The sequence below is a fragment of the Metopolophium dirhodum genome, chromosome 2, assembly GCF_019925205.1.
Source record: "Metopolophium dirhodum isolate CAU chromosome 2, ASM1992520v1, whole genome shotgun sequence".
Classification (NCBI taxonomy): Eukaryota; Metazoa; Arthropoda; class Insecta; order Hemiptera; family Aphididae; genus Metopolophium; species Metopolophium dirhodum.
The window spans coordinates 35,904,571-35,930,013 of record NC_083561.1 but is presented as its reverse complement, the minus strand read 5'-3'; the positions used below and the strand labels follow the sequence as shown (position 1 = coordinate 35,930,013).

The following is a 25,443-nucleotide window of genomic DNA, read 5'->3' as shown; positions in this document are numbered from 1 at the left end:
GACTAATTGTGAACACTGTAAACGCGCTGGGTATATTCTGGTTCAGCGGCTGTACAGAAAAACAGGATTTACGACTCACGAGTGCATGTAAACAATATTATTAACAAAATCGGTTTGCTTTTTCTGTATTAAATACTTCAGCATTTAGTATTTACCACTTATAAATTATTAAATTATTTACAATTGTTCAATTAATTTTTAACGTAGGACGTTATAATTCAAATTAGTCGCCGTCTTTAATATAACTACAAATATAGTGTAATGGGTGAAGATAAAGGTAAGTAGTGTTAGAACTATGCTTAATACCTGACATTATGTAGTATATGATTGTTGTTCTAATAAACTTACATTATGTTTATGTAACTTAGAAAGAGAACGAGACAGGGGAGAAAGAGGAGAACGTGATAAAGAGCGTGATAAAGAACGTGGTGAAAGACGGCGGCGTTCAAGATCTAGAGACCGTGAACGACATCGCAGACATCGATCAAGGAGTCGCGAAGGACGTAAACGTAGTAGATCTAAGTCGCCTAAAAATAAGTCTAGACGTAGAAAGCCATCTCTCTATTGGGATGTTCCACCACCAGGTTTTGAACATATTGCACCTCTTCAATATAAAGCCATGCAAGGTAAGATATAATATTTAATTAAATATGTAGATTTTATTTTTTAATATACATATAGGTACCTACCTAGTTGAAAAAAAAGAGTTTCAATAGGTAGCTGTTGATTATTGGTGGGGTCACCACTCACCACTTAAATTCAAAATATATAATATTTTTGTAATAGATATACCCATAGCTATGATATAAGAAATAAAAAGTATACTCAACATGATTCATGTTTCTATCCTAGTTTTCACATGTGCATCGTCTTGTGTTTTTGTGCATGCTGCATTACATAAAATTAAATAGATACATTTGACTTCAGCTTGAGTATATTGTTGGTTGCATGTATAAATTATATGAAGACTGATTATATATATCTTATCATCGAGCATACTTCTTATTCCTTATACCATGGATATACCTACCTCCTGGGCTACCTCCTATTCAAATAATTTTTTATTTAAGCTCTTAAAGCTTAAATTGTTAATCAAACCACCTATTGTTTGTGGAAAAATATTCTATATTTTAATTAAAAATGTTGAGTATTATTAAAAATTCCAAGCAGGTACCAACATAATTTATTTAATAAATATTGTAAAACAATCTTTATTAAAATAATTGTAGTTAAGTAAAAATGTAATTTAAAATATTTCAAGTTCAATTCAAACTTTGTGGTGACAAGCTACTAACCTACTAACCTTACCTATCTAATATATCATCCAATTAATTAACTATTTTTTATACCTACACTGTGTTGTTACATATTATAAACAGTTTAACTGAATTTCAAATTGTAATTAAATTGTTATATCAAATTTTTGCAATCTGCCGCTTTTTGTATTTTCAGTATATATAAATTTACTAGTACAATGAAACTATTTACTATGGAATCTATACTAATATAAAAACAATATAAATGTTCAATGTTGACAGGTTTTCATTTTTTAGATTAATTTTAACATTTAGGTCATGTTAACAATTTAATATATCACTTTCAATATAAAAAAATGTTTTTAAAACCTCAGCTGATTAACATTTTTGAAGGAGAACACCTAGCACCCTTCCCACCCCTAATAATATGTACCTATCTGTTTCTATATTAAGCAGGTTTTGTTATTTATAAAAGTTGTATAAATAATAAATATCAACATAAAAAATATTAATTTGTTCTTAGAAATTTTTCTAACCTAACAGTGTCCATCTTTACATGTTAACTGTATAAGTTAGCGGACTGAAGTGGTAAAAACCCACCACCACAGTACTGATTCAAAACATTTTATTCTGCTATTGTTGAAACTATATGTAGAGTAGTCATTATTGGGATTAATGAATTACATTTATATGAATAGTAAATTAACAATATACCATCCTAAATATTAAATAAATTAAGTTGTTAACATTTTGTAATAGAATTAAATTTAAAAATCTTAATTTTCATAACTATATTAATAGTAGTAAGAAATATACTTAAAGTTTAATATAATGTTATGTACATAATTTTACAACAAAGTAATTTCCAAGAAGTAAAATCCAGGACAAACATGTTCTATTGAATCTAACTTTATGTATTGTCGTTTAGGGTATGTAAAAACCACCCATACTTTTTGTATGGTGCCAGTACAGTTTCGTATAGATTGAATGTTACATAATGTGTCAAATATTTCTAGATTTAAACAATGTGAGGTGCCACTTGCTCACCAAAAAAACATTATTAAGAGGACGCTATACCCGCATGCGTTGTCTCCGTCTTACAAATGTACAACATAGCAAAAAACTGTTATGCGTGAGATAGAACCACTTTCTCAGTATTTATAGTAGAATTACCAAAATTCCTCAACGCACAGGGAACAACTTTATCTGTGTCGTAGCGTTTTTATTATTTGGATAACATAAATAAAATTAAAGTTATCAGTTTGAGAACATTAGGATTTTTTTCATTTAATTATTAAAAATTATTGGTAAATGGTATCAAAAAATAAAAACACTACGACACTGATAAAGTTGGTCCCTTTGCGTTGTAGAGTTTTGGAAATTATACTATAAATACCGTGGGAGTTGTTTTATCTTACACAAAAAAATTTTTGCTATGTTGTACATTTGTAAGATGGGGACAAAGGATGTGGGGTATAGTGTCCTCTTAATAACTTATATGATAATAATTCATAGTATTAATTTAATCTATTCTGTATTTCTGTGGTATTAAAACTTAAAACGTTTTAAAGCTGCCCTAAAATAGTTACGTCATATTTTATACATATAACAAAACTATAAATATATATAAATTATAATAACAAATTCTATGATAACCTTTTTTTTTTTAGGCCAAGGGGGGGGTTTGAACCCCTAAAACCCCCCCCTGGCTACGTCACTGATCCTACACATATTTATTCAGAACAGTTTTGTATGTTGAATACTTTACAGATTTTATTAGTTTCTGAATGCTAAGTAAAATGTTCAAATTTAAATTATTTGATCTATTTTTGGTTTAGCTGCTGGACAAATTCCTGCAAATACAATGCCAGATACTCCTCAAACAGCTGTCCCTGTCGTTGGATCTACAATTACACGCCAAGCAAGAAGATTGTATGTTGGAAACATACCATTTGGTGTAACTGAGGTATTGCTATCATTACTAATTAGTAATTATTATTAATTTCTACAAATTTACATCTTTTTAATACATTTTTAGGATGAAATGATGGAGTTCTTCAATCAGCAAATGCATTTGTCTGGATTAGCTCAAGCTGCTGGCAATCCGGTGCTTGCATGTCAAATTAATTTAGATAAAAATTTTGCATTTTTGGAGGTATGTATAGGTTTCATGTTTCATTTAATGCCATTATAAAATTTAATGAAAATTTAATTTTCATTCAACTATAGTTTAGGTCTATTGATGAAACTACTCAAGCAATGGCTTTTGATGGTATTAATTTCAAAGGTCAGAGCTTAAAAATAAGACGTCCACATGATTATCAGCCAACACCTGGAATGACCGAGAGTAATCCAGTTACAAACTATAATTCTGGAATGACATTAGACATGAGTATGGGAATATTTATTTTCTCTGGGATTAAAATATAATTTGTCATTGAATTTTTTTTACAGTGAAATATGATTCCAGTTCATTTGGTCTTGGAACGGTTCCAGGTTTGTTTTATACCTTAAATACTTGTAATAATTTAATATTTTTAGACATTAATAATTGTCATCATTGTTATGTTTTTTAGATTCACCACACAAAATATTTATCGGAGGATTACCAGCATACCTTAATGATGAGCAGGTAAGTCATTTTAGTAGTAATGTCCAGCCCTTTATTTTTAGCATAGTGGTCATTAGCAGAGGTACATTTAGGTCAATACAAAAAACATGGTTTGAGAAGAAGCAAAAATAGTACTAATTTTTTTTTTTAATTTTTAGCACATACATTTCAGGTTTTATTTTTTGTTTTTTTCAGAAAATATGTTCTTGTTTTGTGTATTAAAATATAACAGTTTAGATTTGCAGGGACCTGGGGTTTTTATTTAGGGTCGCCGTAAGAACATGGATTCTCCTTGCCAGTCTTTTATTGACTTTTCATTATGCTTGTGATACATTTACTTTTCTTTCTGTCTGAAAACAAATGTAAGTAAAAAAAAAAAAAGAAAACAATTTGAGACATTTTAATGAAACAGTAAAAAGCTAATAATTGTTCCTCTGCTATACCCCTTGCCCTTAGCTAGAGTACTTGGTTGAAAATGAAACTCTGATACAACTGTTTCGTCTGTCCAAATCGACATACAGGCAAGTGGTGTTTCGGAATATTACATTGGTTATGTACTTATGTGTCGTAGGGAATAAACTGTTCTTATGCTTTCATGAATAATATAAATACAACTAACAAGATTAAATGAAATATCTGTCTTTATGTACTATATTAAATAAAATAAGTGACTTGGCGTGGCGTGTTGGCTGCTACCAGTCGCGGAATGCGACTGGGAGTAAGTAACGACCACAGCTACTAGCTCCCGGATGGGTGACCACCCAGGTTCATAGTAATTAAAAACCTTGCCTCACATACACGTGTTTGCTACCTACCGTAACAACCGTTAAAACAATTGTAAAATCAACCTACCGTACCAACCTTACCCCTACCACAGTTCATAACCCCTACAACAGCTAATGGCCATAGTCGCCAGGCTTAAGTTCAATAAAAAAAATAAATAAATAAATAAAATAAACTATAAATGTCAACTCTAATTAATGAGTTGATAACTTCTAATAAGTAATAACATTAAATAATCAATAACTATTTTTCTTAAACAAATAGTGTGATACTTATTTCAAAATTAAATCTGCAATTGGAGGATTTTTGGTAATAATAAATAATAATACAATGTATTTTAGGTATTCTACTTGAGAAAAAAGTAAAACCATCAAAATATAAACAGATTTAACTAACTATTTATTAAATAATAAACTCATGACCACCCTCGCAGTTTCCAATACCACTTTATTTGGGTAGGTTAAACCTAAACTCAGTATAATAACTTGCTAAAATAAATATTTTTAGCAGCGCTTGAACAACATATAATTGTTCTAATATAGATTATTTTATTTATCGTTAATGCTAATTACAACTTTTTATTAGACAGTATACAGTACAATTAAAATAGATATTTTGATCCTTAACATATTTCAAAACTTTTTGCAATGTTCAATACCGTTTACAATCTCTCTAGTTGGTCATCATGCATAAAACTTATAAAAAATAATAACAGACATAAACAACTACGGCTAACAACACTCATATAAAAATTAAAGATACTACAAAAACACAATAATATACTAAAGTAATGACAGAAACGTTTATAATATGTATATTGTATACATTTTTTATAGTCAGTTATATTATCGGAAGATACAGATAATGGTATTAACACATTAGAAACCTAATATAATTTTAGCAGGCACGGTTATGTAATTTTATGATAAAGCATTAAGAACAGTTATTGTAAAACAGTTAAGTTAATAATTAAAGTAAATAAATGTTTAAAACTATAATATAACCTATAAGTTCAGTGTTTAACAGGTTTACAAAAAATAATATTGTACTTAGATATTTGGAATATAAAAGTGTTAAAGCAAGTACAACATTTCTTTTAGAACACTTAAGATTTGAATAAATTAATTCTTTCTCTATCTTTTTTATTTTTAAATTGCATACTGTTTATTTTTAAGTGAATAATACTATGGGAGTCCTAAACAAATATTACTAAAGGTTAATTAGTATCCAACAGGATATAATAGGTTTTAAATTATTTATTTGCGTGATGATAGGTGAAAGAATTACTTACATCATTTGGTCAGTTAAAAGCATTCAATCTGGTCAAGGACGCTGCCACTGGTTTAAGTAAAGGATATGCATTCTGCGAGTATGCTGATGTAGTGATGACTGATCAGGTAAAATAAATTACTTATAATCAAATACTACATTGTTAGTCATTGTTTTCCACAAAAATTAATTATTAAACTTTTGTAAGTATAGGCCATTGCTGGTTTGAATGGTATGCAATTAGGAGAAAAGAAATTAATTGTACAGAGGGCCAGTATTGGGGCCAAGAATCCTGGGCTTGGTCAAGTACCTGTCACGATTCAAGTCCCTGGACTTACAGTTGTTGGAACTGCAGGACCTCCAACTGAGGTAAATATTTTTTTAATAACATACAAAGTAAACATTTTTTAAATCATAATAATTTGCAGGTTTTATGTTTACTGAATATGGTAACTCCTGATGAACTAAAAGATGAAGAAGAATATGAAGATATTCTAGAAGATATTCGTGAAGAGTGTAATAAATATGGCGTTGTTCGGTCACTAGAAATTCCACGACCTATTGAAGGAATTGATGTGCCTGGCTGCGGAAAAGTATTATTTTTAAATTTTATTATTTTCTACTAAAATAGAACTTTGAAAAATGTTGTTTTTCAGGTGTTTATAGAGTTCAATGCTATTGTTGACTGTCAAAAAGCACAACAAGCATTGGCAGGCCGAAAGTTCAACAACAGAGTTGTGGTTACTTCTTTCATGGAACCAGATAAATATCATAGACGAGAATTTTAATTACTTACAATAAATTTAAAATGTTTATAACTTATTTTAAGTCACAGAACCCCCTCAATACTGAATTGTGACTTTTAAACTAGTACATTAACCCTTAACTGCATGTTTTTTTAGTTTTTTCAAAAAAGTATTTTGTTTGACTTGTATATTACAATAAAAATATTTAAAAAAAATAATTTCACCAATTTGAATGGTTTTTGAAATATGTATACAATGGATATCGTTATCTCATGTCAAAAGTGGTGAGAGGACCACACTACTTCTAATTTATCCGTGAAAATGGTTTTGTGCTGCCCAACCTTACGATACCAGCCTTACCAAATTTTTACCATAAAATAGAAGACATGTATTGCGTCAAAACATTTTTATTTTTTTTTTTTTTTAAATTGTTAAAAATGATTAAGTGTTTATTAAGAAAAAATAAAAACTGACAGATGATGTTTTCTTCTTATAGTGTGATTAATTTGTTAATCTACTGTAGACACGAGTCTAAATAATATGCTTGTAAGTGTGTCCTGTTCATAACGGTTATTATTTATAATCCTCATCACACAACCATTGTTGGTACTGACATGGGACCACTTTTAAAATACTTAAATTAGTATATAATATGCTTAAGATTAACAACTTGAAATTGTCTGTATAAACCTCTTAAATAAAGGGGGGCGTAGTGTACTTATTTTTATAACTTTTGGCAAGATTTTATTTTAAATAGTAAATACACTTAAAAATTTGAGTTTTTCAAACTGTTTGTTGTTTGAACTGTGATTTTATGTATTATTTATATTATATTCAATAATTTTTTTTCCATTTTAATTTTTTTTTTTAGTCTTATTTATAAAGTTCAACTTCCAATATTGGCAAAAATTGACTACTCTATTCAGAATAAGAAATGTAGTGAGCGGTGATCGGATGCTTCTCCCACCAAGTCAACCGCCTGGTTTGGCATTCGGGATGAAGCCACACCTATGCGCATAAGTTAGTCTATCTAAGCTTTCTTATTCTGAATAGAGTATATTATGTAACATTAGAAGCACTTGGTAATTTTACAGAAGTTGTACTTTTTTCCATTTTAATTTTACTTTGATTAATAAAACGTGTATTTTACTTCAATGTGTAATTATTAATAACATGTATTATTATTGTTATTTAAATAATAATAACCAATTTAAACAGTGTATTTAAAGCAACTCATTCATCAACACAATTTACAGATTTTATTTTTGTTGTATAATGTATTATGATTATATTTTATAATAATTTACACTTGCTTAAATTAAAACAATATGTATAAATGAAAATAGTTAATAATAAAAACAGTATTATAATAAAAGAAGATGTACTTTTTAATTAAGTGTATGAAGGACCTACATATTCATCTGTGTATATGGATGTTAAATTTAAATATTGAATAATATTATGGTGTACAATGGCAAGTCTTACAACGGCTTCAGTGTAGATTTGTACTATTAGGTGGTAGCACGGCTAAATAAATATATGGCACAATATATTTAGCCATTGTATGTGTGTATCTTAATTAATTAAATTTTAAATTATTTTCATGTAGTGATCAATGGGAATCGTTCAAACCAACCACAAATATAATATACTGGCTACAATATGCATTGAATAAAATGCTTATGTCAGTGCATTATAAAAAAACAAACACAATTCAAAATAATAATGGCCTTTCAAATCTGGTTAAAATATTTAATATTATCATTTAATAGCGCAAAAATGTATGCCGAAAGTGAAATGTGAATTAATATGGGTTTAATAGGGTAATAACAATTTTCTTTACAAATTAAATTTAAAATTTTTTATTCAAATAATATTCTTAATTTTTCTTTATTATCTATATTACTTTATCGGTTAGGTGTCCGTTAATTTTAACCGGAGATGGTAGTACTGGCCCTCAGTATTCGCAGTCAGTGATGGTGGTAGCCCTGGTTTTCGGCATCTTTCGTTGACAACATCAGTTATCACGTGCAGTTTCCCGTCTTTTTCCAAAATGACAAATGTTTTGATTCTAAAATTTTAAACGCCGACTCTGTTGTTGTGACTTGTGAGCATCGAGCCTTAAGCTTTTGTAATTTTTATTTTTAATATAAATACCTAATCATGAAATTAGTCAAGTAAGTTGATAGTTTGGTTTTAAGCGCTGAACCGGTAGTTTATTACTTAGGTATTTCAATAAATTGAATTTCGGGACTAATTTGATTCCTGGGAGGTTTTGCGTGTATTGATTTAGTTTTTAACATTATTTACATGCTCAAGTAATTCCTATTTTTCTGTATCAACTAGAACACCTTATGAAAATAAATCAATAGCCGTTATGTTTACTAGTTTACAACTTAAGCCGTGTTGGTTACTAGTCGTCCATATTATATAATATTTCGTCAACTGTACTACCTAATAAATGTACGCATGCCTTGTTGGTTACACGAAAAACTAATTTATTATTTAATACATAGAGGTAGGTAACAAAATATTGACACCACATTATCTACATATTCAACTTTTCACTACATTGTGTAATGTGAACCCCACTTACCAGCTAATACCTATATTATATTAAAAATATATTTTGGCATTCCGTAGTAACAAAAATATTAAATATTTATAAATGCCAATACTAGTCAATCGGTTATTAATCTTATGATCGAAATGTTGACCTCTTATCAAGCACTTGGTTTCCATTACAAAATTGCGTACATAAATTGTTAAACCATTTTCTGATGACATCATTAATTGTGTCGCTCCTTATATCTTGATTGTCCATGTTTAAACAATACTGATTTTGTAAGATGTGTATCATTAATTTCTTAGTTTAATATAATATTAAATAATAACTAATTATACCATGCTTGATTTAAATCTTCGAATTATTTGATTAACAGGCTATGTTACTATATTACCTATTTTGTTTACCATACTTGTATAAGTATGTACTTATGAATTACTTTATACAACAAGTTAACATTATAACTTAAATCAAAAGCTATTTTCATTTAAAATTGAAAATCCTAAAACTTAAATGTTACTTAGCTGTTAAGCAAGCCTTGTATGTATATTTTTTTATGAGCCTTTAGTATATAGGACTAGATTAACAAAATGGATAATGGGAGTAAATTAATTTTATTATTAATTAAAATAATTACGAACAATTTAAGTAATGTATGGAGTTCTTCAGGATGTGTTAACAATTTAAAATGTTAAATTTAATGTTAAAAAATGCAGTGCTTTATTACTGTTATTTTAAAAAGTATGAAATAATAACTTAAGGTACCTAATAAAACTACAATAAAACAAATTTGTTAGTCGTCAGTTAATTATAAAGCATATTATATTTTAGTTACTTTTCAAAATGTAAAGCCTATTACTACATTTAATATTTTTATTATGTTACAGATTTTTGATGAAACTCAGTCATGAAACTGTGACATTAGAACTTAAAAATGGCACCAGTGTTCATGGAACTATTACAGGTAAGTCAAACAAAGTTTTTTGGAAATAAATTCTGGGAATATTTATTTTGTATTTGGCTAAAAACTTATTAAATTTCAACTAAAAAAGAATTGACTGATGTATAACGTATATAATGTACATATTATATTACTGTGGAAGGTCAACATTATAGTGATTCACCAACGAATGTTGACGTTTAAAAATATTTCCAATAAATGCGAAAATAACCATAATTTATCATAACATGTTAGATAACTCACAAAATGTATTTGATTAAGGTTAGAAAATTTTGATAATAATTTATTATAATGTCAACTTTAAATTATTTTTGAAGATACTAATATACATATCATATTAATTCAAATACATTAATTAAAATTATCTTAAACTGTGGTATTTTTATTTCTATTTATTTCTAGATTAAAAATAATCAATGATTAGACATTTAGATCACATTTTATTAAATAGCCCTATACTGTAATTGTTAGTTTTAAAAATAAAAGCTACATTATTGCATATATCAGAGCATAATATATAATATAAGCTAGATAAACTATTAAACTTATAATGCATAAATAATATTCCAGTTATATTTTATTGACAATATTTGACATCAATAATTTTATTTATTTATTTTCTTTTAGTAATATGCAACTCTTTGTTTAACATTTATATAATTTTAGGTGTTGATGTAGCAATGAACACTCACCTTAAAGCTGTTAAAATGACTGTAAGAAATCAACAACCTATACATTATGAAACACTCAGTATTCGAGGTAACAACATTCGGTACTATATTTTACCTGACTCTCTTACACTTGAAACCCTGTTAGTTGACGATGCACCTAAATCACGAATGAACCGTGGTGGACGAGGAGGTCGCGGAGGTTAGTATTTGTATTTTTCAGAGATATAATTACATCTAAATTAATCAAAATACGTTAATTCAGAAAAAATATAAAATATTTTTTAATGAATCTTTTATTTCCTTAGGACCAGGAAGAGGTGGTCGTGGGCGTGGAGGTCCTAGAGGACGAGGAGGTCGTGGAGGACCACGTGGAAGTGGTGGTGGACGTGGGCGAGGTGGTGGACCACCCCGACGTTAATACTTTTGTAATTTGTTCAAATTCAATTCAAACTTCTATGTGTTTTCAAATTTTTATTTGCTCTGCATTTATTTTAAAAATATTTAAACTTTATTTATCAAGTCTTATAATAAATTGTCTCATATGTATAAGATTATTGTCTAATACTTATAAATACATTTAATAAATAGTACCATTTACGATTTACCTAATATAAATGTATTTAATATTAATACTGATTATATGACAATAATGATTATAACTATGTTATAATTTGGTATGTATATTAAAAACATTTAATTAAGTTGTCATTTATAAAAAAGTTCTTTTAGTTGTCTTGGTATTCTTTATATTTTTAAATTTTCAATAATTTTCAATATGCTCATGATCATCTAAATATATTGGTATTTCAAAAAACATATATAAATTGTAATAAGTTCATGAAAATTGTTAATAACCAAATATAGTATGCTCTAAATACAGAAAGATGTATATTATTTTTGTATTTGTCAATGGACTATAAACTATTTTACACCTTAAAGTATTTTTTATTACTGTATTACGTATATTAATGATAACAATATTAATTGGTAAAATGTTCATTATGATGTTAAATAATAATAGAAGGCCTTAACTTTTCCTGTTCCCTTCATTATAAATTTATAATTATTGAAATAAATATGATACTTTAAAGTTTATCCAATTTTTGATACCACCCTACCCAACCTAACCAGGGCACTAGTACAGCCCATCAATTTTCTTCTAACATCAGTAGATTTTATTAATCAAATTTAATCTGTTCTGAATACAGTGGAAAACAAAATATTTTACCATAAAAAATAAGAGTTAATGGAATATAGAATAAATGTGCATCTTTGTGCTAATGCTTTTTTTTTTTTACCTAGGGTGCCAATATTTAATGTCCATTTGATACCTATGTTATTATTTAGACCTTCGGTAGAGTCCCTATTCCGGACTTGGTGGTTATTTACGTACAAAAATTAAAAATTGAATCTGAATGCTTATAGATACAGTGGAACCTCGCCCAGACAGCAATTTTATGATTAATAATAGGTATTATTATAACATTGTTATAACGAATAATATTAGTATAACGTTATTATAATACTATAATATCATTACAAAATGCTGTCTGGGCGATAACTCGTACGAATGTTTTGGCCCCTACATTTCAATAAAATGTACCCAAGTACACAACATTTTTTCTGTAACTAGAATTTTTTTTTGTCCCCGGCCTATTCAATTTTTCAATGTTTCACTGTATCTACTTTTAGATTCTAAGCGGAGCGATGAATGTATTTTTATTATTAAATATTTTATTTACAATCCAAACAATACAATGAATTAGTCAAATGGGTAAATTTGATACATGGTTATTAACAGGAGGTAGTGTTTATGGGCAGGCACACAGCAGAGCCTCCCAACCAGGTACTTTTAGGTATTACCTATTGGTTTATATTTTTATTTTAGTAGGCCTCTAGGCCACTGTCTTTTGAGTTTTCTACGTACATTACGGGGAAATGAGACGCCGAATAGTTGTTTGATTAATGGGTTACCGTGAGAGTTTGATTTAGTATGAAATTTAAAGTAATGTAATTTTGCTATTTGATTAAGGGTAAGAATTGGTACTGGTTTGTTATAGCCCCGCCACGGTGAGTTAAAACTTTAAAGCCTATACAAAATAATTCAACAAAAAATACCTAACATTACCATGAGGTACCTAATAATCAAAGACTATTTCATAGTTAGTGTGCCAAATATATCAGAAATTAAATTGCTATCATTAACCGTTATTTATTAGACAATAGACATAGTTCTACAATTTTTTCTGACAGCTGGAAAGCTTATACTAATTTGCGACAACATGGATTTCAACATAATCAAAGTTAACCATAAATACAATTTCCTAACTCAGGAGCCCACAAAATGTCAAGAGAATGTGGTGGTTGGCCAAATGGGGCAACAAAAAGCGTAAAGGAACTGATAGAAATATTTTAGACTTATGTGGCGATCAAAACTCAACAATATATTGATCCGTTTTTGATACCATCTTAAAAGGTATATAGTGGAATTTTGGGAATCACAGAAACCATAAACATTTTTATACATTTTTTAATTTATCATTGTTTTATATATAGAGACAATATATTTATTATTATCATTTATGAATTTAATTTTTTTAATATTATATCAATATATCTATCATTAAATTATTATTATTATGGAATCGATAAATAAACTCATTATTTTATATTCATACGATGTATCATGTATTTATTGTTATACGGATGGCAGGGGCCGCGGGGCTATAACAAACCTGAGTAGGGGGAGGGGGCTTTAAAGTTTTAACTCACCGTGGCGGGGCTATAACAAACCAGTACTTAAGAATTTTTAGGTCTGTGAAGATTTTTTATGAAATACCAAAGAGAAGGCGTTACTATATAGTCATAAGCAGATAGACTGAAACGCATGAAGTGTTTTGGTATTGGATAAAAGCCTACTTAAAATCATTTTTTTTTCCAATCAACTCGAAACATTAATTATTTTCAATCTTCGATATTATGTTTCTTAATTCGTTTATTAGTTGTCCTTAATATTGTAGACCAGCGTTTAAACTTTTTATCCGTGGAACCCTTTTTTATGTCCACTTATATTATGGAACCACTAATTTTTTTTCTTAGCTTTTTAGCTTTTTTTATTAAGCTTTCGGCAATAAATTATTACAGCTCGACTATTAGAACCCCTACTATGTTTCAATAGTTTTATGCCTCATTTTATGTAAGGATTATTTGCATTAAAAATTATAATAATTTCATATGATAAAAATGTGTATATTGTATTTAATTAAAAAAAATATTTAAATAACAGACTAACAAGACTTCATAAATATAAATCCTTCACTGAAAAAAAGCACTTAAGTTATGCGGAACAAAGTTTAAGAAACGCTGTTGCAGACAGTTCAACAATTGACCAATGTCAATCAAAAAATTACGATTCATGAGTTACGACACTGTCTCAAAACTGTTACCTATCACAAAATTATGTATATTTTGAATTTCCAATTATTAATTTTTTTACCTAAATAGTACAATGTCCTACCTTTTAGTTGTTTATTATCTTATTTTACTTGTTATAAGTAAAATAGGTGCATAGTACTGTTCATATTACATGTAATTATAAATGTTCTTACTTTTAATAAAATAATTAGTGATTCAATTAACATTAGTAAACAAATAATTTCCATTTTTACGGAGCTAAGTACATCAAAATTAGTATTATATTAAACTTTAAAGCTTATTAATATTAATAATATAATCTAAGCAACAGTTACGTACCTATTTTAATTTTTTTTTCTTTTATAGCGAAACATATTGTATGTACCCAGGTATATAATATATAATATATAAATATTATCTTCGCAAATTTTTTTTTTTCATATAAATATAAATGTCTTAACAATGATATAACAGCAGTGAGCTTATGAACATTTTTTTCTGGTTTTAAATTGTTTATTATTTTATTAATTTATAATTTTTCAAAAAAAAAAAATTATCTTCTCAGATTTCCACCAAAAATGTATTTGATTAAAATATTTTTATGGACATAATATGGTTCTCTTTGATCACCACACGGCTTACATTTGTTCATAGATAAACAAATGTTGTTGGATAATTTTTGTTTGAAGTAATCATCCAAAATACCAGGTATATAACAAGGGTATTTTCCAAAAATATATTAACCCATTACTACCCTCGGGTACGAAGAAAAACGTATTAAAAAGCCATGATAATTGATATATTATTTTATAGACCATGTACATTGTACTATACATTTTTATTTAGACACTAGTAATAATTTAGAAAAGTTCTAATTTGTTGCAAAACTCTATACATTTAATTATATTTTTCATGATAGACAAAAGATGAATTTTATGAACTTTTCTTGATTTTTTTTTTTTAATGGAATAAAATTCAAATAATTTTTGTCAGTAATAATATCGTTCAAAAATGATAAATTTATTTATGTCAATAATTGTTTACAAAAATATTAATATTTCCTTCTTCGGATTATATCGGGCTTCCAATTAATTGGATGACTTTCTTCAGTCTAAAACAAATATAAAAATATTATTATTTTTAAACTTATAAAGTTTAGCTAGGTCATTATTACTACATAAAATTGTTATTTAAATAAAGATAAGTTATTAGTATCAAACAATGAAACAACTATACATTATTTGCATAGTAAATTTATACAAAAAAATATTCAGATGTCCGATAAGATATTATAATTGGAAACATTCAAGAAAAACTGAACGATGAATTATTTTTGGAATATGTCTAATTTACACTCATTTTGAGCTTTTAAAATTTAAGCATAAGTCATAACAAATTTTAAAATATAATTATATAAACATTTTAAAGGTTCAATTTATAATTTAACTTTCACCTATTCTTATTAACAAATAATAATGCTTCACAACAAAATCATAAAAATAGAAATATTAATCATTGAAATAGATTAATGTTTGTTGATAAATCATATTGGACCATTTAAAAAAATGTCATACCAAAATGTATCATAATAATTTTTAAACGTTTTAGTATTGTACAACATATGAAAACAAAGATAGTAATGGTATTTAAAGTAAAGTAAAACCAAAAGTTTATCATTTATCCTTGAGACTACTGGTAATATACTTACAGCCGTATCGTCTTCTCGATAAAGTTTTATAGTTTTATCAGCTTCAGCTGTAATAAGTCTTGTACCACTGTTATCAAATGCCATTGCAAATACTCCGGCTTCACTGTCCATCGATCCAGGTTGTACAGGAGCCTTTTAAAAAAACACAATATATTTTGATATAAATCAACATAATATACATGGCTACAATGTGCATAACATAATACATCAAATTACATACCTGCATCCTCTGAAAATTATAACCAGTTCTCCAATCCCAAGCATACATTGACCCATTGTTTGCTCCAGACATCAATACCCCATCAGAATTCACAGCCATACAGTTAACTATAGCATTATGACCAGTAAGATTTTGTATAAATTTCCCATCTGGGCATGTCCATTGTTTTATGTTATCTGGACTTGCACTGGCAAACATGTACCTTAAAATCACATGGTAACAAACAACAGAGTAAATCTTTACGGTTCTATAAATATTAAATAATATTTGAAACTTACACTTTTGGATGTAAAACAAGTGACCTCACACTTTTTTTGTGATTTGTAAGAGTTGCACGAGTTTTTCCAGCAGCTAAATCCCATAGCCTAATTGTACAGTCGTGAGATCCAGTCAACACCTAAGCAAAATCCAAAAATATTATATCAAAATTCCAAAAAAATTATCGATAAAGTATTTTTAAAAATGATAAATAAATAATTTATTTAAACTATTATACTTGAGGTTCAAATTCATGGGCAACAACACTGGCAACTGTATTTGTATGTCCAGTGAGTGTGTGAACATTGGCTTTTGTACGCATGTCCCATACTCTAGCTGTCGAATCTCGTCCAGCAGTTAATAATACGTCGATCGTTGGATGTAATGCAAGACTGTATACAGCACTCAAATGTCCATGATAATGTCGAACTACTTTATTATGTTCCAAATCCCAACACTTCACTTGCCTATCTTCGCCACAACTGAATAAATAAGGGTGTCTAGGACTTACTTGCAAGCCTCGCACAGTACTCACGTGCCCAGTTAAGGAAAGTTTTAATTTTCCAGACGCTAAATCCCAGATCTAGAACCATAAAAAATATATTAAATACAAATGAGTATTAAATATAATGAAATTAATTTTGTAATATTACTTTAATAACTCGATCAGCAGCACCAGTTGCAAACCATTCATTGCCAGGTTCAACAGTAACACATCGCACCCAACCCAAATGTCCAGATATCACTCGATATAACTTCCATGGTGGATGCCATTTTGGTTTTGGCATAATATGATTAATCAGTCGATTAGCTGCAGCTATGTTTTGTGTACTTGGACTCGATAACACCATACTAGTCTCTGTGTTCTTATTTACTTTCTCAGGATTATCAGCTAAAAATTAAAAAAATAATTAGACATCGTGTATAGTAATTAACAAACAATAATCATGTATCGTTACTTATGGCTAATGGAAGGTGATTATCTTTATAGATATCAAGGCTATCTGATTTAGGATGATTCGGTTGAGACTTCTTCATGTTTATCTTATTGCGTTCCACTTTGTCAAAAACAAGACCATAACAATCTCGAGCCTTGACGAGTTTTTTTATTTTCTCCCTAAACGTAACAGTGAAAAAAATGTAGGTAGGTGTACAACATTGTTTGATTACAAAACACTGCACAAATCAACTTACGCTTCTTCGTCTATTGGTGGTAACATCCCTTGACACGATAAAAACATATCGTGAGTCCTTTTGAGTGACCTAAAGACCAATGTATGAACAGAGTGCCGTTGTACTTCCTAAAGTATAGTGGAACAAGATTATACAACTCAATATAACTATATATATACATAACTATAGTTTTTAGTTTTTACCTCCGAGAAACTCATTGCGTTTTGGCTTCTCGTTGACATATTATCCGATATCGACGAGTGTAGTAAATGGCTATTTTAGCGTCCGACACCGGCGACCGGCGGGGTTTACGGATGTTATTCGTTAAACATAAATTGTGGCCATCACGCACATCGCAGTCTATAATTGTATTGTTGTACTGCGACCACAGAATAGATTAAATGCCGCGACCACGACTTAAGACGATGTCGAATAAAATCGCAGCACACTCGACAGCGCTATGAAATTTTAACGAAATTTCATATATTCCGTGATGGAACTATGTTTACGTCCATAGTACACCAGAAGTCCTGCTGGAAGCGCTAGCTAGCAGTGAGCCGGTTTCCGTTCAATTTGATAAGAACATTTGACGCCGTGCGAACCGTCGCGCAACAACTACAGCGCAGCCGTAATAGGTACATCTAAATATCTGTATAGCCGTGCTCCGTGCTCGTTTCGTATATTATTATTAATAATTAAATCATACAATTTGTTATATTTCAACGTTTACCAGTGGCGGTTATTTTTTCACCGAGAGCGTACATTAAATTTATAGCCACCGCCTGCTGCAGGTAAATGATGAAATTATTGTTCTTGCGTGTGTTATGAACACGGTAGATGCTATATCATCTACCGTGGTTACGAGTAGCCGATTTGGGGGGGGGGGGTTAAAATGTAGTGGTAATAAAATGTATTACATTGTAAAACGTTAAATAAAATTTCTTTTCAAGTCCAAGATTTGAAAATGTAATACAAGATTATTCACACAAGTTTGTGTACCTTTTCAAAAAAAAAAATGTCCACGAGCCAGTCAAAATAAATTTTTATGAGCGTTTGAAGTTCATATTTTTACAAGATTGAATATTCACTTGATTTCTCGTGTAGCGATTTTGTTATTTTGTTCTACTTCAAAAGCGAATACCCTGTAAATACGTGAACATTTTACTGAATGTTTATATTTTCATTTTCTAAACACCATAAAATTTTGAAAATATTTTGACTCTTTTGAGCTGTTTAATTTTTTAGTTTTTTTTCTATAAATATCAAGAAAATTGTATTTGTTGGGTTGAAAAGCGTCAACAGTTAATGCAAAGCTCCTTATATTATATTGCTTGAATAGCAGTTTAAAAATATTAAAAATACTTAAGAAATATTTTTTTTTTATAAGTGTTTTAATTCCAAATTTTGACAAAATGTATCAAATTTAAAATTTAATAATAATTTTGTAGTTAAAAATGTATAAAATGTTCAACTTTTATAGCCAAGGATTGAAAATTTAAAACAAGGTTCCGCGTAAATAGGTAAATATATAAATTACCTTATTCACAATAATAATATCATCAAGACATCAATTAATATACTTAGTAATATCATAGGCTGACTGACCGTCTTCGCTCAGAATCGTTTTTCTTAATGATATCATATTATATCATTGAATTCAAATTTAACACCATCCATTACAGTGACCTACTTGTAACCTATTGTACAGCAGAGCGACCCCCACATGCCTACCTTTTTTTAATTTTATTTTTGTTACAATATTTATTTATACAATCTGTATAAATGTGTTTTTTTACAATAAGTACAAGCGTTGTGGGAGTTGATGGGTTGTGGAGGCTTGAAGGAAGAATCCATCCAGTGATGGAACTTCTGGACAGATTTGTGTATATAAAAAATACTATTTACAAAATATCAAAATTTTAAATGTGATAACTACTATAATACTAGTATGAAATAAAACAAAAATAAGATATTACACTGTATAAACTGTATGGCGTATGCACACAAAAAAAAAGTTGGGCATCACTGGAGTATATATTATGAAGCTTTTGAAATATTATTATTCCACCTACTGGTAGCTATTTAGAATATATCGGTACAAGGTACAACCTACCTATGATCTACCTAGTCAATAATATTATCGATTGAATTGCATATTTTTATGTTGTTCTCGACAGCTTGATAAAATATGTGACTTAATAGTCTCGAACAATAGTATCTAATCTAATTGTTTGTGCTTCGACTACAAAAATAGAAGAAAAATTAGTTTTTGTTTTGTTATTTGAATGTCCGATTTTTTTTTTATCTGTAAACACTTGGAAATTAATGCATCTGTCGAAATTCGATTACGCATATTTTCCACTCATGTTTAATGTATTTACCAAACGACGATTAGCTTATGTAGTTTCTCAAAGTACCTATATAGACAATATATAATAGCGGTGGGGCCAGTAATACAATCATTTAAATAATTCGTGTTCAATGTTTTTTTTTACATATTTAATGCTGACTCGAAATCGTCGAGAATTGGATTTCCGACAATTATATACTAAACGTTTCCAGTACGGTGATAGTTTTCGCTGAGATTGTGGTTTAAAATTTTTCTAAAAACATTCTACAAGTATAGGTAACCTAATCTATAGATAAAATATGTAGGTACCTATACTTGTTATACGTTTTTTATACGTTTGTCGAGTTATTTCATGAAATTAAAACTTAATCATTCAATTATTTGTCATATATTATTACCTATATACCTACTCTTATATTATTTCATTTTTCAGAGTCGTCATAAGTGTACGTTAGAATCATTTTATCATATTATGTGTATTGACTACTTACCTACACCTACGTTTTCAGTGAGTTATCAGCTAAATAAAATATTTGGTATTTATACATAACAAAAAATTAAACCTAATATAGTGATCATTTTTATAATCATTATAATTAATGTAATATATTATATTCAAAAATATTATTCTCGTACACAATTTACCAAAATATTCCCAATTTATTGAAAAAGTCATGAATTTCCATATGATTATCCGATGTCAATTTATAATGTCAATGCTTATATCGATCTTATTTGCGTGTATTATAATATTAGCAGTAGCTGCAGCTAATGCATACATTGATAGAAAAATTGCCAGGTATACCTAGCAACATATGTTTAAATGGTTTAGGAACCAAAAATATTTACTTAGGTACGTACAAGTGTAATTTGTTAGGCATCTTTGTTCTTTGTCGTCAATCCGGGGAAACATAAAAAATAAATAAGAATTAGTGGACGATATTATGACGTGTCATTTTATCATTATCTAATGCAACTGACAACATTCTACTATGCATACTTGACACTTATTGACTTATTAATATTATTCTTTCTTTATTTGCTATAGTACATGTAAGGTATGAAAGATTAATTCATGATTTAGATCGGAATATTTCTATTGAGCTTATTATATTATATTATTATGATACAATAATAATAATGGCTTCATATTTTATAAATGAAAAAAAATATGTAGTTACATATTAAATTTCTGTATTAGAGACTTTTATTTATACTGCAGGCCAAACTTACGTTTACTCAAACAAGTTCAACAGAGTGTATAGTTCTGGAACACTTTATTTTGAATAAAAACCGTATATTTTCACAAATCATAAAACTACCTAATAAAATGTCCTTTTAGAAAATGCATACCTACAATTTTCGCCCACCGCTAGACCACCGCTAGACATCTAGATTCCTTCTCATCAGTCACTTTATTTCTGCAGTTCTGCACTATAGCAGCAAAATTCTACAGTTAATAACTGAAATTAGACAAATGTAAAAATTATCTTATATTATGCATTATCATATTGATACAAATAGAACTTCACCTGCTTAGGCTTGTATGCATGATTTTAGTCTAACAATAGTATTTGAGATAAAAATAATCAACATTGTAAAGTTAAGAGGGAATAAAACAGTATCTTTAATTAGAAAAAAATGTTAATACAGTTTTAATTATTATAATACAATTTAAGAAATTTCTCAATTATATGGTTATTAATAGGGCTCGGATTTATATGTATTTATATAACCAAAGTATGTATTTATACTTCAAAAATATTTACATAAATATGTGCTGTAGAATTCAAAATATGTATTATCAAAAAAAAAAAAAAATAATAATAATAATAATTAATAATATAATAAAATGTAATAAAAAATTTATATTTATCTAATTATATTGATTACAATTTTTAAATTTTCGAATCCAAAAGATCGCCGATATTGTAAAATTTTTATAATAATTAATAATAAAGTAAAATGTAATAATTAATTTTTATTTATTTAGTATAATATAGATATAATATATAGTCATGATAACCTTTCAATAATTCTGAACCCTGAAAAAAAGACATTAAAACAGTATAACTGTCTAAATATAGTTTGAAAAATTGAATAGTTGTGAAATATGTAAAAACATGTATTTATGACAAAATATGTAAAAATATGTAAAATCAAAAAGGTATAGCTCGTTTTATCAAAAATCTTATGAAACATATTTATCACTTGCCGAAATTAGTTTATCATGTCGCAGAGAAAATATGTATTTACATATAAATCCGAGCCCTTGTTATTCAGAAATGCAATATCTATAGATTTAGATACAAGATTACTTTTATTTATATTTTTCAGAATTAATAAAGAAATAATAAAAATGGACAATTTTCGGCAACGATTATGTTTTTCTTCGCCTACGGTATCAGATATTTTATTGGATCACGAACGAAATAATGTGAGACGATTATAATTTATAATAATGCCCTTAGTATATAGTACTAATTATCTACGTCTTATGTTTGTGTAGGAGGTTCAAGATTTAATGGTATTTTTTGGTACTGACAAAATAGGAAATATGATTATATTATGCGTTAATCAAAATTATAATTTAAAACAATCTAACTCTTTAATACACATCCGAGATCCTACCGGACTAGAATTCACAAATCAAGGTACCTATATACTTATCTTAATTTACATAAAATAAATTATATGTCTTAAATGGGGATAGATTACCTATTAATTAATTGCATCGCTAAAGTTTATCACGAATCTGTTTTTTTTATGAAGACTGATTGACGACCTTGCATAATAATACCTAACTAATAGGCCAACAACAAATAAGTATACATATTCCTTGCTTTTGTTTCTTTTAGAAACGAATAGAGGATCTTATGAATTTTCTAGTTGGAAAACATCCAGTCTCCAATTTCAATGTACAGTTCCTATGCGAACATGGAGAATTGTATTCAGTGGTCGTCTAAGGTTAGAATAATAGAATATATATATTATATTACCTATACTATGTAAATTAAAACATAAATACTTACATATACCTATTGGCTATTATATATATATATTTTTTTATGTACCTATATAGAAATGGTGAGAACTATTGTCACGTGAAGATGAATTTCTTGTAAGTTTTATTATAAATAGTTTTTTTAATTTGGTTGATAGCTATATTTATTATTTAGATAATTAGATACATACCGACGATACGATTTATAAAAAAAAATTCTTATCCGAAATATATGGCCAGAAAACGGTATTAAATACCTATTGTAAATTTTAAATAATGTTCAAAAAAGTTGTATACCTACCTAATAAGTAATAATTATTATACCATCAGCTATGTGTACACACATATATAATATATAGTATATACCTATATAGTTATGAACATTTTGATTTATTCTTGCTTAATTTTTTAGATGGAAGCCATTCGGATTTCCAGTGTACTGCGATAAAAATAATACGTTTTTCAAACATGAAATCGACCATACAGATCCGGACTAGTATAAATGCATCTTGTAACCAGTGGCGTAGACATGACTTCTGAAAGAGGGTAGAGGATCAAAAAAAAAGATTACATAGCTAAATGCGAGAGGAAAATTGAAAAATCCCCCACCCTCTCAAAACTTTTTACTTAAGTAGTAAAATATTTAACAATAAGGAACAATGAATATAATTTGAATTGATTTAAAATTCACATCAAACACAATATGGAAGATTATCCACTCTAAAGCCAATAAAGGGGGGATCTGACCCCCACATCACCACTTGTATACGCCACTACTTGTAACGTTTTAGGATCTATATATATATATATTAATTTTACAACACGGTTTTAGCATCAACAATTTATTGGGATTTGATCAGTTTGGTCAAATTTCTGGTTCGATGGTCGTAGACGGTAAAACGGAAATGATTAACATGCGAGCAATGAAATTAAGACGGTGGAATATGTCAGTCGAAGACTCGGCGTTTGTTGGATTTATGAACATTGATATAATGTGTTCCGTTCAGAAATTAGAAAGGTATAATAAATAACTATGAGTTTTTTTTTCTATAATATTGTGAAAAGTATTAGGTGTTGGAATTTAAAATGTTTTATAGTCTACAGTTGGTTTTTTAGTATGGTATATAAACTATAAGCCATATTGTATTCAAATTAATTAGTTTTGTACTATAAATATTGCGCTGAATTTAGGATAAACTTCCGAGGCCATTTAAAAACGTCTTCAGAACACGAAATACTCACACCTGATGGAATATATTTCATAAGTGAAGAAAATGACAATCCGACAATCGAAATACATCATAAAAGTGAATACATATACTATATTTTTTAACGTTTTTTTTCTAAATCCTTTGCTACTTCTATGATTTTATATTTTTGTGCTATAGATTTCAGTTTAAATGCAAGTTTAAAAAGCCAAGCGACTGTCATTTTAAATACTGTATCAATTGAAATCATTCTTGGAGACGACTTTAAAGGAATACTTCTATGTTTCAAGTAATATTTTAAACGGCTTTTAACGGCACAATACTACGTATTTAAACGTAAAACAATAAAAATAACATCCGTCATCTTGTATCTGTGTGACCAATATAATATATTAATATCTTCATAATATTATTAATTTACCTGTACCTATTATACGAACAATATAGAAGTATAATTACATTTGTTATGGACTTTCAGAGATGTAGATAAAACTGACAAGATAGTAAAATCTGCAGAAGACATTTCTGTAAACGATCATAAAATTGGCTTAACCGTAAACTTAGCCTCGGAGATGTGCATGTTCAGCAATATAGTAGGGAACAAAGCAAAATCTTTGTTCCAATTAAAAAAAGCAATCGTCGATGGTCTGATTAACGACGTGAGTTACACACGCGCAAACGCGTATTACCTACTACATTATACGCTTTGGATTATTGAAAACGAAATCTATGAGAAATTAGCGCTAATGGTTTTTTTAGTATGATAATATTATGTTTTATGTTGTTTCGACTTGAAGATTATTGTCCCGGACGGTATATGCATCACGACAGTGGCGATGAGAACTCATATAAACGAAAATAAAAAATTGTCGATCGATTTAGACAACGCGATCGAAAAAGCAAAGCAAAGCGATTTCGAACAGATGGCGGATTACTGTAAACGGTAAGCAGAAAAAAAAACATTATTCTCTGTTATTCCGATCAAGGCCGTATCTAAGGGGGTCCAGAGGGTCTCCCCCCCCGAAATTTCTCCAACATGTGTTATTTTTAACCAAATATTAAAACCAAAATTCAATAAAATTACAATATGCATGTTTTGGACCCCCTCCAAAAAAAATGTATGGATACGGCATTGATTCTGATATATACCTATTACAGGTATATATGTGCATAATACGCGTTATATTATAATAGCTATTTGATCCTCCGTGGCGCTGCCCGTGACAATTTAAATACCCGTGGATT

The 25,443-nt window shown here is 28.5% G+C and overlaps 4 protein-coding genes across 13 annotated transcripts in view; 3 read left to right on the top strand and 1 right to left on the bottom strand.

The window, feature by feature from the left end:
* Positions 1–7,820, top strand: LOC132938443 (splicing factor U2AF 50 kDa subunit-like). 3 transcript variants are annotated; one of them, XM_061005279.1, is made up of 12 exons: positions 1–87; positions 208–277; positions 369–626; positions 3,095–3,222; positions 3,295–3,411; positions 3,486–3,648; positions 3,711–3,752; positions 3,833–3,888; positions 5,925–6,047; positions 6,133–6,288; positions 6,348–6,512; positions 6,576–7,820. In XM_061005279.1, exons 2-12 carry the CDS (start codon positions 262–264, stop codon positions 6,705–6,707), a joined length of 1,356 nt encoding a protein of 451 aa, XP_060861262.1. In that variant the 5' UTR covers positions 1–87; positions 208–261; the 3' UTR covers positions 6,708–7,820. The 3 variants fall into 3 exon arrangements, with proteins under 3 accessions (XP_060861262.1, XP_060861261.1, XP_060861263.1); XM_061005280.1 differs by having other exon boundaries at positions 26–112; XM_061005278.1 differs by having other exon boundaries at positions 23–277.
* Positions 7,821–8,683: 863 nt separating this feature from the next.
* LOC132938617 (probable small nuclear ribonucleoprotein Sm D1) lies at positions 8,684–11,478 on the top strand. Its single transcript, XM_061005551.1, has 4 exons — positions 8,684–8,842; positions 10,119–10,195; positions 10,859–11,062; positions 11,169–11,478. Exons 1-4 carry the CDS (start codon positions 8,829–8,831, stop codon positions 11,279–11,281), a joined length of 408 nt encoding a protein of 135 aa, XP_060861534.1. The 5' UTR covers positions 8,684–8,828; the 3' UTR covers positions 11,282–11,478.
* A 3,795-nt stretch (positions 11,479–15,273) lies between these two features.
* On the bottom strand, positions 15,274–18,136 carry LOC132938396 (pleiotropic regulator 1). Its single transcript, XM_061005201.1, has 9 exons — positions 17,840–18,136; positions 17,658–17,764; positions 17,423–17,580; positions 17,117–17,355; positions 16,702–17,046; positions 16,484–16,602; positions 16,206–16,407; positions 15,986–16,117; positions 15,274–15,388 (listed from the first exon to the last, which is right to left on the bottom strand). Exons 1-9 carry the CDS (start codon positions 17,876–17,878, stop codon positions 15,329–15,331), a joined length of 1,401 nt encoding a protein of 466 aa, XP_060861184.1. The 5' UTR covers positions 17,879–18,136; the 3' UTR covers positions 15,274–15,328.
* A 169-nt stretch (positions 18,137–18,305) lies between these two features.
* Positions 18,306–25,443, top strand: part of LOC132938394 (putative phosphoenolpyruvate synthase) — a 16,552-nt gene continuing 9,414 nt past the window's right edge. The window contains exons 1-12 of one of the 8 annotated variants that reach the window (XM_061005194.1): positions 18,306–18,427; positions 20,420–20,494; positions 22,324–22,423; positions 22,496–22,640; positions 22,845–22,953; positions 23,069–23,107; positions 23,403–23,486; positions 23,823–24,008; positions 24,182–24,297; positions 24,379–24,487; positions 24,677–24,857; positions 24,996–25,141. In XM_061005194.1, coding sequence (XP_060861177.1) covers positions 22,346–22,423; positions 22,496–22,640; positions 22,845–22,953; positions 23,069–23,107; positions 23,403–23,486; positions 23,823–24,008; positions 24,182–24,297; positions 24,379–24,487; positions 24,677–24,857; positions 24,996–25,141 — 1,193 coding nt within the window. In that variant the 5' untranslated portion in view covers positions 18,306–18,427; positions 20,420–20,494; positions 22,324–22,345. Of the gene's footprint in view, positions 18,428–20,144; positions 20,292–20,419; positions 20,495–22,323; positions 22,424–22,495; positions 22,641–22,844; positions 22,954–23,068; positions 23,108–23,165; positions 23,299–23,402; positions 23,487–23,822; positions 24,009–24,181; positions 24,298–24,378; positions 24,488–24,676; positions 24,858–24,995; positions 25,142–25,443 lie in introns of those variants that run through there. The other 7 variants (XM_061005197.1, XM_061005192.1, XM_061005193.1 and 4 more) reach the window with 7 other exon arrangements.

What these genes read in the sequence shown, in the direction of transcription:
- LOC132938443 (XM_061005279.1), top strand. An exon ending in TACCATTTGGTGTAACTGAG is followed by an intron (nt 3,223 to 3,294) that starts GTATTGCTATCA and finishes ATACATTTTTAG; the next exon opens with GATGAAATGATGGAGTTCTT. An exon ending in CATACCTTAATGATGAGCAG is followed by an intron (nt 3,889 to 5,924) that starts GTAAGTCATTTT and finishes GCGTGATGATAG; the next exon opens with GTGAAAGAATTACTTACATC.
- LOC132938396 (XM_061005201.1), bottom strand. Translation starts at nt 17,878, where the DNA reads ATGTCAACGAGAAGCCAAAACGCAATGAGTTTCTCGGAG. An exon ending in CCCATGAATTTGAACCTCAA is followed by an intron (nt 16,603 to 16,701) that starts GTATAATAGTTT and finishes GATTTTGCTTAG; the next exon opens with GTGTTGACTGGATCTCACGA. An exon ending in CTTGTTTTACATCCAAAAGT is followed by an intron (nt 16,408 to 16,483) that starts GTAAGTTTCAAA and finishes TGTGATTTTAAG; the next exon opens with GTACATGTTTGCCAGTGCAA.
- LOC132938617 (XM_061005551.1), top strand. An exon ending in TGTTCATGGAACTATTACAG is followed by an intron (nt 10,196 to 10,858) that starts GTAAGTCAAACA and finishes ATATAATTTTAG; the next exon opens with GTGTTGATGTAGCAATGAAC. An exon ending in TGGACGAGGAGGTCGCGGAG is followed by an intron (nt 11,063 to 11,168) that starts GTTAGTATTTGT and finishes TTATTTCCTTAG; the next exon opens with GACCAGGAAGAGGTGGTCGT.